General features: G+C 33.4%; 1 protein-coding gene across 1 annotated transcript; it reads right to left on the bottom strand.

Moving 5' to 3' along the window:
• Nucleotides 1-1,617: 1,617 nt before the first annotated feature.
• TWF1 (twinfilin actin binding protein 1) lies at nucleotides 1,618-13,705 on the bottom strand. Its single transcript, XM_039882252.1, has 9 exons — nucleotides 13,557-13,705; nucleotides 11,843-11,920; nucleotides 9,954-10,132; nucleotides 8,706-8,801; nucleotides 7,427-7,531; nucleotides 5,728-5,853; nucleotides 5,322-5,472; nucleotides 5,037-5,158; nucleotides 1,618-3,720 (listed from the first exon to the last, which is right to left on the bottom strand). The coding sequence occupies exons 1-9, from the start codon at nucleotides 13,684-13,686 to the stop codon at nucleotides 3,550-3,552; spliced, it is 1,158 nt and encodes a 385-aa protein (XP_039738186.1). The 5' UTR covers nucleotides 13,687-13,705; the 3' UTR covers nucleotides 1,618-3,549.
• Nucleotides 13,706-14,270: the final 565 nt, after the last annotated feature.

Genomic DNA, 14,270 nt, shown 5'->3' with positions numbered 1-14,270 from the left:
ACCCAGCTTGGTAATAGGAAACTAAGCAATTAATTTAACCCTATTTATGGCTTGCCTCTTCCCATTAAGTATCCAGAGTTCTGTAAGAAACTACAGCCCAGCTAAATCCCAGCAAGTGCAGATGGTGGTGGATCAGCATTGGAAGTTGAGTAAAGGCTGGTCTTGGTCTTTCCAGAGCAGTCAACTGAATGAAGATCCCCACTGGAGTCTTATGTGGTAGACACCATGGTCTTCAGAGGGCAAGAGGCTCTGTCAGTGCTAATATCTGCCTTGGCCAAAAATACAGTGACAGAGGCCAAAGCTTCTCTGCTGCACCTATCACTGATAGAAGGTGCTCCTTTCTCCACTGTTCAAGGAAAAGTAAAATCTCTCATTCTTTTATTCATTCAACAAATAAAGCATCCAATATGTCCTACACACTGTTCTAGATGCTGAGGATGCAGAAGTGAATAAAATCAAGTCCCTTCTCCCCTATTCAGCTTATCTTTTAGTGGAGGGGACAAACAATATGTGCAGAGGTATACAATTCCTAATGCTATGTGGCAAAATAAAGTGGGATTAAGGTAAGAGAGGGACAGGGAGTCCAAACGGATTAGGTCAGGAAAGATCTAAGATGACGTTTGAGCAGAGACCTGCTTTGAGTGAGAAAAATGTAGGTATTGGAATAGTGATCCAGTGTGGGGACAAACAGTTTCTCAGGCAGCACTGTATTTGGTCCTTCAGAAGTACAGCTAACAACTAAGTCAGAGCAGACTGATCAAGGGAGAGAGCTATGCAGAAGGGAGAGAGCTATGCAGAAGCGAGTGAGCAACAGTAAGGCCTAGATTTATTCTGTATGTCACCAATAGTCATAACCACTGTACACCAGTACACAGTAATACTCATGAAGTGTGTTATGAGGGAAAAAACCCTCAATTTTTATAATTAAAGGAAAACTGTACCATCATGGCTACACATGAATTCTTTGTGGAACTATATGATTCCTGGCTGACCTAATATATCAAAATCTCTGAATATAAAGCTCCCAAATCAGTATTTTTTATAATGTATCACTGAACAGTATACGCAAAGAAAATATGTGAAAAAAATATACCGAACTACAATATGTGCCTCAGGCACAATATTTTAGTTCTGAGTAGAAATGGCTTAGAGAACTTTTAAATAATTTTAATTTCAGCCCTTTTAAGGACAATTCTCTTTTGTAAAACTGCTACCAAAGACATCCATTTTGCAAAAGTTCTAATAAAAAGATCAATATGATACTGAATCGCAAACCAGAGTGCATTCAATACTTGGGATGAATGAGTACCTAGTCTCTTAAGAGCTTAGTATCAAGTATTTTGGTCACCCTATTATACTGGGGTGCTTCTGTCACAGTAGGGAATGTATAACTTATGGCATTTTCATTATTGTTGCAGCAGCTGGAAAGTTCTAATCTATACTAAGCACTCTATTGACAAGTGCTTAGGTATCAAACTATTTAAATTCCTTTTTGGTTTAGACAAGTTAATTAACAAATGAATAGGTAAACTGGATTTCAAAGCTATCAACAGGTACTGCCTTATGCAGAATTACCCAAACATTTAAAGAAAAGGATATACTAGAATGCCAACTTAGTACAATTTAAAGAGAAAAAAATTTTATTGCAATATAAAATGCACTTATAAAATGTCCACAGAAGGCATGTAATTCTTCACTGCTATATAAATTTGAGAATACTTTATTCACCTTCTATTGTTATGATGATGCTACCTAAAACATATTGTAAACGATGAGTTATACTCTATAACAAATGCATCACTGATTTTCAACAATCATTGGTTTAATAATAATTAAAGACTATAATCACATCTATATTCTGGAATGTCCATTTTCATGTAGTGTAGTCGAATTTAGAGTATAATTGCACATAGATAGTACAGAAAAACATTCACTATAAAATTATTTTATACCTTCATGACAGGTTAACATTCTTCCTGACTAAAAATAACAAACAGCTTCAGCTATGGTCTGCAACACAACTCCCAGATTCTCAATGCAGTAATTTGTGTGTATGCATGTCTACGTGTGCACCAACTTAAAGTATATCTTTAGTAAACAAGTGCAACATCACTGTTGATTATTTTGCATTTTTAAATATTATAGTCTGATTATTTGTAAACAAACAAAACCCCACACAAATACTCTTAATTCTAGGAAAAAAAATCTGTCAACCCATAATTATTCAAATATGCTCTGCTTAAACACACATTGAATTTCTGAAAGGTGCATATATTACCTTAGATAATAAGGTGTAAAAATGAATGTTTCATATTTTATACTATGAAATGTACATTTCTGATTATTTGTTTTATGCAGCATAAAGTTTAGATCAAAAAATTCTAAATCCAAGATCTCCAAAGTTCATTTAGAAAACACCTCCCAGTTCTGGCTCTTGCAGCAGGTTTAACAGATTAAACATGAAGTGTTCTAGCTCTCTCTATTTCAAGTATCAAAGAAAAGTGAGGCTCAAAATCTGTCGGCTGTAGCTGAAAATGCAAAGCTTTAGAAAACAAGTTAAATGTGTTTTGAAGTAAGATATAAATTGAAACAAGATTCTTAAGTGTTTATCTGTGTTAGGCTGATAAGTACTAAGACTTTAAAACAATTTTGTTAAATCTATTTGTTCAAAAGTGATAAAGAACACAGTCTGCCTATAAATATGTGGTTTTGTAGAGAAGCAAATCGATGTTTAAAATTTTAGTTTTGTTTGCTTTTGAATATTAATATACAACTGAACATAAATATTTGGCCTCACTACTTATAATGGAATAACTTTTGAAATAGAAATTTTTTAAAACACTAGAAAGAGAATTGACTAAGGCTGTTTAAATGTGTCTTTCAATGTCATCAGAAATCCCAAGGACAGAAAGTATCTTGTACCCTTAAGGTTTCAGAATGAGCTGATCCTCTGAAATTTTAATGCCATTTAAAAAACCAAAAAGTCAAATGGAAGACTGCTGCCATAAAGCACTGTCTTTAAAAGTTGTAGACAAGATCCCACAATCTGAGAGTTAGCAGTGCTCCTCAGTGTAAGCAACTTTCCACTGCTTCTTAGGCACACTAAATTTCAGCTTAAAAAATAATCTAACTTGGTCCTTAACATATTAAGTAGTATGATTATTTCAAGGTCTTCCTCTCTCCCTTAAAGAAAAAAATTTGATGGCTCACTAAAGAATAAGAAGAAGTATATTTTACTTTTAGACATCAGACTTCCTGGAATTGGCCTGACTGTATAAAACTTTAAGAATTATGTGAAAGTGTGCAATCATCACTCTATGAAAAGTGACAAAATTAAACATCACTATGTTGAATCCTTTTCTAGCTTTAACTCAAAAATTGAAATCATGAGACTTCCATAATATTAATTTTAAAAACACACCAAAGTGAAAAGTGCTATTTTTCAAAAAGTACAATTTTTTCCATACTATTTATCAACATGGAATGATTTCAGTTCTCCTGTACTAAAAGCTGGACTTTTAAAAAACTAGTATTATAATAGTTAATATATTAATCAGTAGTGGCTTCAGTTTCAGCTGGACCCCTAATTAGTCTTCGAATTCCTCTTTTTCCAGCAGGACCTTTTGGTTTTGCAAAACTCTGCTTATGTGCATGCTGCTTGGGGTGTACTTCTTCATAAAGGAAGTCTGCAGTCAACTCATCCCCATTGTCTATCTCGATCTGTAAGAGGTGAAATTAGTAAAGTGTAATGCAATATGAAAAAGTATAACATTCAAAACCTAATAAAAGCAATGAGCCAATTTTCAAGTGTGAATGCTCACAAATACATAATACCCATCTCAGCAAGAGACAATCAAAGACCATATGTAAACAGTTTTACTTTCATCTTTTTGAGGGCTGTAACAGGACTAAATGAATTACTTGAATATATAATCAGCTTTAATAATTTCTTTTTGGTTCCCTCTTTTTTAACTAATGTTTAAAAGTAGGTGCCACCACTATATTCTCTAGTTTTTCTGCGTTGATACACTATATTCAAGAAACACTACTCATGGCCCCCCTCATTACCTGGGTCACTTAAAATCCTTCTAAAATAGGGTTGGCAAACTTTGGCCTGCAGGCCAAATCTAGCCCAAGTTGAGTGTGGTTTATATTTTTAAAGCGTTGTAAAAATAAGACAAAATAATAAAACAAAGGAGAGCATGTGACAGAGATAATATTTGGACTGGCAAAGCCTAAAATGTTTACTCTGTGGTTCTCTTGTAGAAAAAGTTGGCCAGCCCCTCCTATAGGAAGTGATTCTTAAGAACTTAAAAAAAGTGTGAAGGGTTCTATACCTAAAACACTGGGAGTTTGTAAGGACCTGTGTTTTAGGGGTTGAAGGGCTTAAGAATAAATCATATATTTACCTGTGTCTCACCTGCATTTAACTAAATTTAAAAAAACTGGTAGCTTAGCTCCCAAATTGCAAATGTTCATGTGCATTTCCTCCTTTCTCAACAACCAGAAATATTCTCAACCATCCTATAATTCAGTGATAAAGGAAGACTATAATTCCTTATTAATAACGAGTCTTGAGATAATCACAAATGTGTAGCTCTAGCAGCACTGTGCAACAGAACTTTCTATAACATGGAAATGTTCTCTAAATCCTGCACTGTCAAATATAGTAGCCATTAGCCACATGTGGCTAATGAGCACTTGAAATGTGGCTAGTGTAATTAAGAAACAATTTTAAATTTTAATTTATATTTAAATTTAAATAGCCACAGGTCTATAGAGTACAGGTCTATAGAGAGACTGAGGTCATGAAAGGTCATCCCCAGGCAGAGGGGAAGAGAGCCTAAGGATTTATAACAAGAAAAAAAAAATAAACACTTTCCTTTATAAATCACAATACATCATGAACTAGATGGAAAAGACAATAAAAATCTAGCAAAAACTGAAAAATTTTAAATAAGTAGGTAAGTATCTCACTGATACATTAATATAAATGAGATAAAATAATTTAGATAAATAAATAGGTAGAAAATTACCTTTCTAATGACATCCATTTGTAGTTGTCTTTCTACAATTTCTAGCAGAGGGCTCTTGCAGCTAGAATACAGCATCCGTTCTCTTATACTGCATGTGTATCCAGGCATTGAATAAATAAAAACTGAAAATTAAAAAAAAATAATAAATACAATTAGCAGCATATCAATTAAAGCAAATTCTAAACCTCATAAACTACAACTAAACCTTTTGGGCAAAAATAAGAATACAGTGCTGAAGTATCAATAAGCAAACTGAAAGTAACATGTTATAAACGTGTCATATACCTATGGACTCCAAATAGTCTCCTTCATGCGAATGTTTATACAGAAAGAAATGGTAACGTGCTGAATCCTTGGGAATCCTCTTTGGCAAATCTTTTAGTTCTGTATTTGCTGTACTGGCCAAAATTATAATTTCATTCTTTATGTCTATTTCCTGTCAATAAGAAACAAAATACACTCATTAAAACAGATAAAAAAAAATTTTAATTTATAATTAAAATACTAGGAGACAGGAAACTTATACAGGTTTGACTTTTTTACAATGAACATAATACATTGTGGTTTAAAAATAAGAACAAAAAATACTCAAGAAGCAAATTTTAAAAGTTGAAAATCTATTAAAAATAGATCTATAAGCCACAAGTTATCAAAAAAGCAGCCATTTCATAATAATCATCATGTCTCTTACCAATTGCACATAGTTGAGCTGTTTGTTATTCAATTTTTCCAAAGCCTGAAAAGCTTCTCGAGAAATAGGAAACGCTACTCCTTGTAGTGTTTGATGCTTAGTGTCCACACTCACGTCAGTTTGTACCTAAGTATGACAGATTTAATATACTGATGAAGTTTTATCATTTAGTAGTGTCATATGGCAAAGATAACAAAACCCAATCTCCTTTACAAAGTGTCATTACATCTTTGCCCATTTTAATGTAATTAAAATGAACACTTTAAACACTATGAACTTAAAAAGCAAACAATTTTTCACATTTGTTAATGTTCTGCTAGCACTTGGTCAACATGCAGAGTGCATGACACATCTTTATGAAAATGTTGGGAGTGAACGTTTGAGTGTTAGTGGGGTTTTAGGGATTTTTTGTTTATGTTGGTGCAATTGCAGTGAACTACATAAGTTCTTTGAAGTGTCTTCAGATTACACTTTTAATTACAAAATTATACTTGATAAAATTTATGAAGAGTGTAATATAGATACAATATATACAGAACTTAACTTTGTTCTGTTAAACATAAAATGTAACACAAACACCATGCACTGAATTGAAAGGGGTACAAACGGTATAACGAAGACACAACACAACTTAACAAATTATACAACTGCAGAAGTTCCAGACTTAGAGCTTTCATTATCAAGAACATGGATATTTCATGTATTGGAAGAAGACAGCACTTTAAGAAAGCTTTCAATGCATATGTTTAAGACTTTTATATTCAATAAATGATAGCTAGTATAGGGTCTCATTTTCAGTGTTGCAACAGAAAATCAAAAAGAAATTTTACTGTAAAAAAAAAAATGGAGGTTCTACAGCATAAATGATATTGGATAATGAAAACATCATAGAACATATGCAAATGCATACCCCAATACGATCCTCTGGGTTCTGATTGCAAGGAATAAAACAAACTATCAAACTTGTAAAAAAAAATCACATAAAAATCCTTACTCAAATAATTTGAGTTAAAATTATATAAAGATAGATCCTTGCTATCAGGTTAATATTAAATAATATTCAATCACTTTCCAGACTGATTCCTGTTACTCAGACTAGTGAATAGTGGTTTCTGCCACTTGTTCTTTTCTGTAAATCCCAGTACAAACATAGCAGCTTTTCTAACTTGTAATTAGAGAGGCTGCAATAAACACAATCAAAAATGATAAACTATAATATGAATAAAAATTAACTCTAATATGCTAAAGCAGCACTCAATCATTTCCCACATATATGCTCATACTCATCCAAGTAGTTTTCACAGAAATTTACAGAACTTCTAAAAATCCTAAACATCTGATAGCATTTATATCTTATTCTCTTTAGGCGTCACTATTTTTTGAAATAATAAAACAAACCTGCTTCAGGCAAACTTTGCACTAAAATGAGTAACACACACTTTTTCCATTTATTTATATACAAAGTACAGTTACTCTTCTGTCACATACATTATAAAGACAGAAGAAAACTATAAAATTGACGTGAAGTTTAATAATCACTTTGAACTTTCTTTTCCTGGAAACACATTGAGCATAGTTCTGTCTCTAAACTAAACAGAATGAATGTATTGATTTTCTAGTTATCCCTACATCTATTATTTTAAAATGTGGTATTTTCAAACATTTAAAATCTTGTCATGGTTTCAAAATGATAATTTACCTCATTAATTTTAATCTGTCGTAATTCTTCCTCAGCTGCAGTCAATGGGGCAGGAGAAGATTGTGACAGCAAATATTTTTTATATCCATGTAATGATACATCTTCCTGTAAGTAGAGAAATGCACTATTATTCTCTAGAAGTGAAACCTCAGTGAGGTCACTTAAAAAAAACAAAATTATTAATTTAATAGAAATGGAAGTATTTTAATTGACCATAAATAGTCTCAGGAATTTTACTATTCTTATTCAAACCTCTTCTATTCTATAGGTTTCAAAAAATTTTAAGAGTATTTACTCTTCATTTCCTAAATTTAATAATTACTAAGTCTTTTCTATGAATGTGGAGGTGGTGATGGTGCCAGCCACAAGCTAAATCTGGTCATGCTTCAAGTCTAAAGGACAATTACACTTAACCTTCTGGGGAAGCCTGCGCTATAATTATTTAAAAACCAACATATTCAGACTCTGAATTCTTACTTTTTTATAATTTCTCTACAATTATTCTTAGAAAATGATGATCACTCTTATTTTAAAGAAAAAATATTCCAAAGATGTCTACTTTTCATCAAAATATTGTGGTTTGGAAGACTGAGGGCAGAATTGAGAAACGAGGCCATCTCACAATTAATAGTGAAGAATCAAAATATTCCCATCTAATATAGTGTTCTACCTATCAGACTATATTACATTCTGAATCAGAATAAAATACCTAAACAAAAACCCCTTTTAAAATATATATTTCAATTTCTTTAATTTGTGTGTATATGTATAAATACACGTATTTTCATATATACATATATTTAATACACATAAATTTTGTAACAGTAATTCTTAAATTCATAATTTAGTTAAATATACTAATTAGTCAATTAATTATCAAATCAATTTACCTGCCTCAATCTTCTGGTATAAATAATACAGTTACTGCTTCCACAATGTGGGTATAAATGTACAAAATATCTAAAAATCAATTTCTCTTTCAAGTAGTCTCTCATTTTTCTGAGCCTATTTTCCCATCATTATAATGAAAAGGTTGAACGAAATGAGGGGTTGAACTAGAGTTATCTCTAAGGAATATCCAGATTTGAAGTCTAACAAAAGCAATTCCAACATATTTTTAAAAGGATAAGTACAATGTTTCAGTTAACTTGCATATGTGAAACATAACAATATTTTCTTATTCTAATGTTTACAGATTTATCAATCTGAATTTGCATCAACTACCCATTACCTAGAAATTCTTCAATCATGTATAATTATAAATATATAAGTTTTATACCTTTACTGTTCCAAATAATTCATCTTTAATGTGGCCACCTCCAAATTCCTTTTTCACAGTTGCTCTTGTTGCTGCATACAACATTTTTTGACGAACCTAGTAAGGTGTGAAAGTTTGCTTAAAAGTTTATAGATACGAACTATCATTACAAAAGAAAGCACTTTCTGAATGTACTAAAGTCTTCATACACATTAAAAAGAAACTGTAATAAAGTTGAAATCCACTGACTCTAATAATGCTAAAGCATATGTTTAAAAATAACCATCATAACACCAGTATCTAAACTATCAATGGCTATTTAGGTTTCAATTTACTTCAATTTATGTCATATTTTTCAAAAAGTAGAAAAATTCTAAATATTAAAAAAATTACTCATTTTTCAAAGTATAAAATGAGTTCAAGAATAAAAAACTACTTAAAACACTATTTTAAAACGAGGAAGAAAACACTGAAATTTTCTCGATACTAACATTTTACTAAAAGCAAATCTAGATTAGATATCACTAAGTGTTTAAAAATCAAATATTCAAAGCAAACCTATGGCATCTATCATTGTAAGGACACACAAATGAAAAGAACTACAATATACACTACTATTAAAGACTCTAGTAGCATCTACAGAAATCTACTAAAGATAACTGCCAACCAATAGAAATAATTCCATAATCCTATGAGGTCAAATCCAGTATTCTTTTCAGATAAGATATATGAAATTAGGAAGAGATGACTTTTGAGACTGATATCTAGGTAACTTTACAAGTTATTATTTTTTTTACAAGAAACAAAAGAATTACTCTTTAAATACTGGGCAGTATTCACATATTAATTTTGTCTTTTGTTCTATTTAGTCAACCTATTAACTAACTTTATTTTTTTTAAAAAGACGTGTGTATCACTTGAATGGCAGCTATTAAGACTATTTAATGTAGTTCAATTAGTTCTCAGGATTAATACAATTATTACTCTCAGACCAAAGTAGTTAGCTTTATGCTTTAGAGGTCCATAGTTGTAATTGCCACAGATTTTAAAATTTCAAATCAATAATAATTCCACTGATTACAAGGGCAAGCCTGTTGAATCTAAGCACATTATTCCTAATTCCACATTACCCAACCAAGGATTTTCTCCATGATCATTCCCTTCTATGGTAAATGATAGTTGTTTATTAACTTTCTCTCTGCCTGGGAATATTTCAGAAGAAAATTTCCTGGTATTTAATGTTAAACAAGTTAGAAAAAAATTACTTACATGAGAATGATCTGGAGACCATGCAATGAATATCCATTCATACCCCTGGGCATTCTGAGAATCTAACCTGAATAATATATAGCATGGTTGTTTGTCCTCCAACAGGGGTAAAACAAAGGAATCATAATCCTTATCCCAGGAATCTGAAGGCTGACTACATGATCCAATCACAAGTTTCTCTACGAAGAACAATGTTTAAAAGATACATGAATGGTATAAAATACCAAATAGTAGAGTAATGAAGAATATATTAATAGTTATTTCCTAATTACAATTATTTAAATCAAACAGTTGAAAGAAAAAAAGTTGCAACACAAAAAACAATTATGATATAAAGTAGTATTAAAAATAGCTACAATTTTATGACTAGCACGGTTAATAAAATGTTACATATAATAAAACAAAAGAACAGATAAAAATGACCATAAATAGTTGAGTTGCATAGTTGAAGAACAGCTGATTATATTCTATTTTCTAAAATGTTTAGGCTATAAGTTATCAACAGAATATGTTTAAATAAGTATACTACCACTCAAAGGATAATTTCTGAAATTAACGTGAACTGTACACTAAGAAATATTAAATAAAATCAGGTTTAGCTCCTATTTGGTCATAATGCCACAAATTAAAAAATTTGTCCCTAAGTGTAATTCGGTACAGCCACTGTGAGGCATAATTTTGCAGAATCAAGTAAAACTGTGAATGTATTCTGCATAGAGAATCTCTCGCTCATATAGACAAAAGTGTTCAGTGCAACACTATATAATAGCAGAAAATGAAAATAGTCTAAGTGTTATCAAGAGAACGAACATATAACATGTGGCACAGTCAGATGATAAAATTCTATTAATATTTAATAGCAATTATTAAGAGGATATGGAAGAATTTGTTATATTATTCTTTGTAATTTCCTAATTTAAAAAAAATTTTCTCAAAACAAAAATAAAGTCAGAAAATAATGATTTAGGAAATAGTGTAATTTTCCTACTGTAGAGACTCTATTTAAAACTTGCCCATTTTATTTAATTAGTCAGGAAGTGATGGCATTTAAAATTTTAGCTCAATATTTCTAAAACATGCTGCTTTACAGTTTATGTTTATTCCTGTTGAGTGTGGTAATATACGTAAAACAAGTGCATATTTTTCAAACTATTCTGGTGCTTCTAATATATATGTAGAAAATGGAAACAAATTATATTTACTTCCGGTTTATGAAAACAAGTTATTTTTCCAAAGCAAAAAAATTTCAAGGTATTTAAGAAATTAGGCCAATGGAATATTTTAACATGTTCATTTGTGATTAAGTACTTACAATACTAATTGTTCGAATTCAAATTTAATGGAATTAAAAGATTCTCCTACCCAACCAATTTTCTCCTGCTTACAGAATTATTTTGAAAGAATAAATTTATACTTTGTTGCATTCTCAATAACTTTTTCCCAAAAGAATCATTTCTACAGTACAGACTGCAATCAAGTAGAGAAAATGGGAGAGTTTGAAATCCTTTGTTTCTACTTCAGAATTAACCTTACTGAATAACAATTCATAAATAATTTTTTTTTTTTTGATAACCACCTGTTTACTGATTTCCATTCCAGAGATGCAAGTACTGACATTAGAAATGAATTGTGGTGCAGACACTGGGACAAAAGGTAAAAGAGGAAGATGTCATACCAAAAAACATCTTTCTCTTTCCCCACAGTCAGCTTTAGAATTCAGAAGCTAAGCAGAGTCCCATGAGACAGGTCTAAAATGTACAGGATCCAAGTAACATAAAAGCAAGCTTTGAACTTGCTTCACATTAAGAGTTCAAATCAATGACAACAACTTAAAAGTTTAAAAATATAACATCCAATAATCCAAGGACAAGCAATATTTTAAAACTAACCATTTTCAATAGATATTTTCAAAAGTCTGTATTTTCCATTTCTTGCTCTTGCAAAGATATCTTTAACATCTTCACTTGCTGTGGAAAAAGACAAAGAAACATAAACCTATTTTTTATACTTACGTATTAATACTCTCTCCTGCTACTTAAGTGAGGACATAATTATAATACAAAGGAAAATATCTTGAGTATGTAACATCTTTTTATAAGTAATTTAAATTATAAAACTTAAAGGTAATACATAGTGGTCACTGTACACATAAGAAACATTAAGTATATTTAAAAACTATACTAATTCTAATCTGTTTTAGCTAATTTCATAGCAGAAATAACACTGGGAGTGAATATATCAAAGTTACTCAAACCCAATAATTAACAAATTACGATTTTGAAAAACACCTTTATTGCTTGTTTGAAAATGAAAACCTGCTTCCATTCTATCCAACCCAATTTCAGGCTTATGATAAAAACACCATCATTTTCTACATTTTCCCATTAAAACAGTAAATATCAGATATTCTATCCTGATTGAAGAAAAAGTCAATAAAACGCATACAAGCTTTTATCTCTGGTGACATTTTTCTAGCTTGTATTTCTCAAAAAGCTGAATGAAGCAAGCTCACTGAACAAATATATATCTAATAATCTTATACCTGTGTTCATATTAAAGCTTCAATTTCGTCCCAATTCTGTGCTTGGGGTGCATATTGACAGCAAGAACCACTACTTAAGTAGTGGTTGTAATAAGGCTAGGGCATGAAAGTCAGTAATTACATATTTAAATGTCAAAACTAACGGGGACAAATAAAACACTTTTAGATTTGAGACTATTCTGCTGTTTGTGTGTTCAGGGGCAGTGTAAAGTAATGTCAAAGACCATTAAAGAACAAAACACAATGAAGTGTTCATCTAGGGAAAAGATTCGCTGCCTATAAACAGGAAGAGCTTGTGTTTATATTAGAACTCCTTAAGTAATCGCGAGCAACCTCGGGATATATTATTTGTGATGAGGTGAGCGTTTCCAGACTGCTCATTTTCAAACAAGGAAATGATGGACGTGAGATATAACTGCACATTCAACTGCCTTCATGGGATGATTAAAAGCAGCCACAAAGAATAGACTTTTCAGTTTCCTGGAGGAGTACCTATGATCAAAACACCCCATACTCAGGATTTCTCAGAACATAGTTCATGTTCCCATTTTGGAAGAAAACGCGGAAGAGTTTGGGAAGCACCCTTATACTGGAAACCAAAAACATTCCATCACCTTTCCTTTTATAATCAACATCCTACAACAATCTCCTTTGGACCATTAAAAGGAAAATTCTCCCGTCTCTCGACAGCAAAAGAAGCCCCAGTCGCCGTATCTACCTTTTCAGGTCTTCTCTACCTGATAAAAAGGGGAAAGTTGGAGTAATGTCGGGGGCGGTAGAAGGCACGCCCCCTTCACGCGGGACGCCTAAAAAACAAACTTCCTTCGCTCCTGCGAATTTCGGGTCCGTCTGCAACGTGGCGGCGGCCGGGTCTGGGAGGGACGCAGGCCCGGAGCGCCCGGGACACGAAAGCGCAGAGGGGCGCTGAGGCCCGGCCACCCCGCGAGACCGACTCCCCGCGCTCCTGACCCGACTCTGACCCTGCCCTGCCCGCAGCCCGCCCGGCTCGCCCGAGGCCTCCCCGGAGCCCGTTTTCCGCGGGCCGCGCCGGGCGCCGTTACCTTGGATGCCGGTCTGGTGGGACATGGCGGCGGCCGCGGGCTCCCGGCTCCGAAGCTGAGTGCAGCAGCGAGCGGCCCCGGCCGGCGACTCCAGGAAGTGGCGGCTCCTCCGGCGGCTCCGGCGCGTCATCAGCCTGCGACCAGCGGTCGCCCCGCCCCGCGAGGCCTACGGCGTCCTCGCGCGCCGGTGCTGCCTTCGCCACCCGCGCGGTATTTGGTTGGCGGTGGTCCACGTCCAGGGTCCTCCGTCCTCACCTCCAGTTCTCTGCTCCGGGTCCCTGCCCTCGGCGCTTGTCGCCATTTCTCCCCCTCCACCTTAGTGAAAAAGGATGGCATTGCTACCAGCGACTGTGCAGACACCGCCGTTCACTGGTTAAGCAAAAAGATGCTCAAAAACGGAAATGACAATTTTACTAAACGTACATTTTCAGCTTTAAAAAGATGTGCACAATATACTTCTTGGTTTACTCTTCCTGTGATCTATACAATTAATGTAAAAGGTCACTTCCCGCCCTATTTTAAAAAATGAGTATACGATAGGCAGTCTCCCATCAAAAATTTCTCACGCTTTTAAATTAATCTCCGACTGTTAACTTCTTTTTTCAGTTGGGCGCATTTAGAGACCGAGTTTTCCTTTCTCTTCATTCCAAAAAGAGACAGACACTGAGAGCAAGAATAGCTGACTGGAATACTCCTCTGTGGTCAATTCCACCA

This window comes from Pteropus medius, unplaced genomic scaffold (genome assembly GCF_902729225.1).
Source record: "Pteropus medius unplaced genomic scaffold, Ma_sr-lr_union100, whole genome shotgun sequence".
Taxonomy (NCBI): domain Eukaryota; kingdom Metazoa; phylum Chordata; class Mammalia; order Chiroptera; family Pteropodidae; genus Pteropus; species Pteropus medius.
Note: the sequence above shows the minus strand (reverse complement) of the source record. Positions and strands in the feature narration are given on the sequence as shown.

Excerpts from the sequence above, each read along its gene's own strand:
- TWF1 (XM_039882252.1), bottom strand. The coding sequence starts at position 13,686 with ATGACGCGCCGGAGCCGCCGGAGGAGCCGCCACTTCCTGGAGTCGCCG. Across the intron at positions 10,133-11,842 it reads GAAAATATCTATTGAAAATG|AGAAACTTGTGATTGGATCA; the intron begins GTTAGTTTTAAA and ends TGTTCTTCGTAG. Across the intron at positions 5,473-5,727 it reads AGCTCAACTATGTGCAATTG|GAAATAGACATAAAGAATGA; the intron begins GTAAGAGACATG and ends TCTTATTGACAG.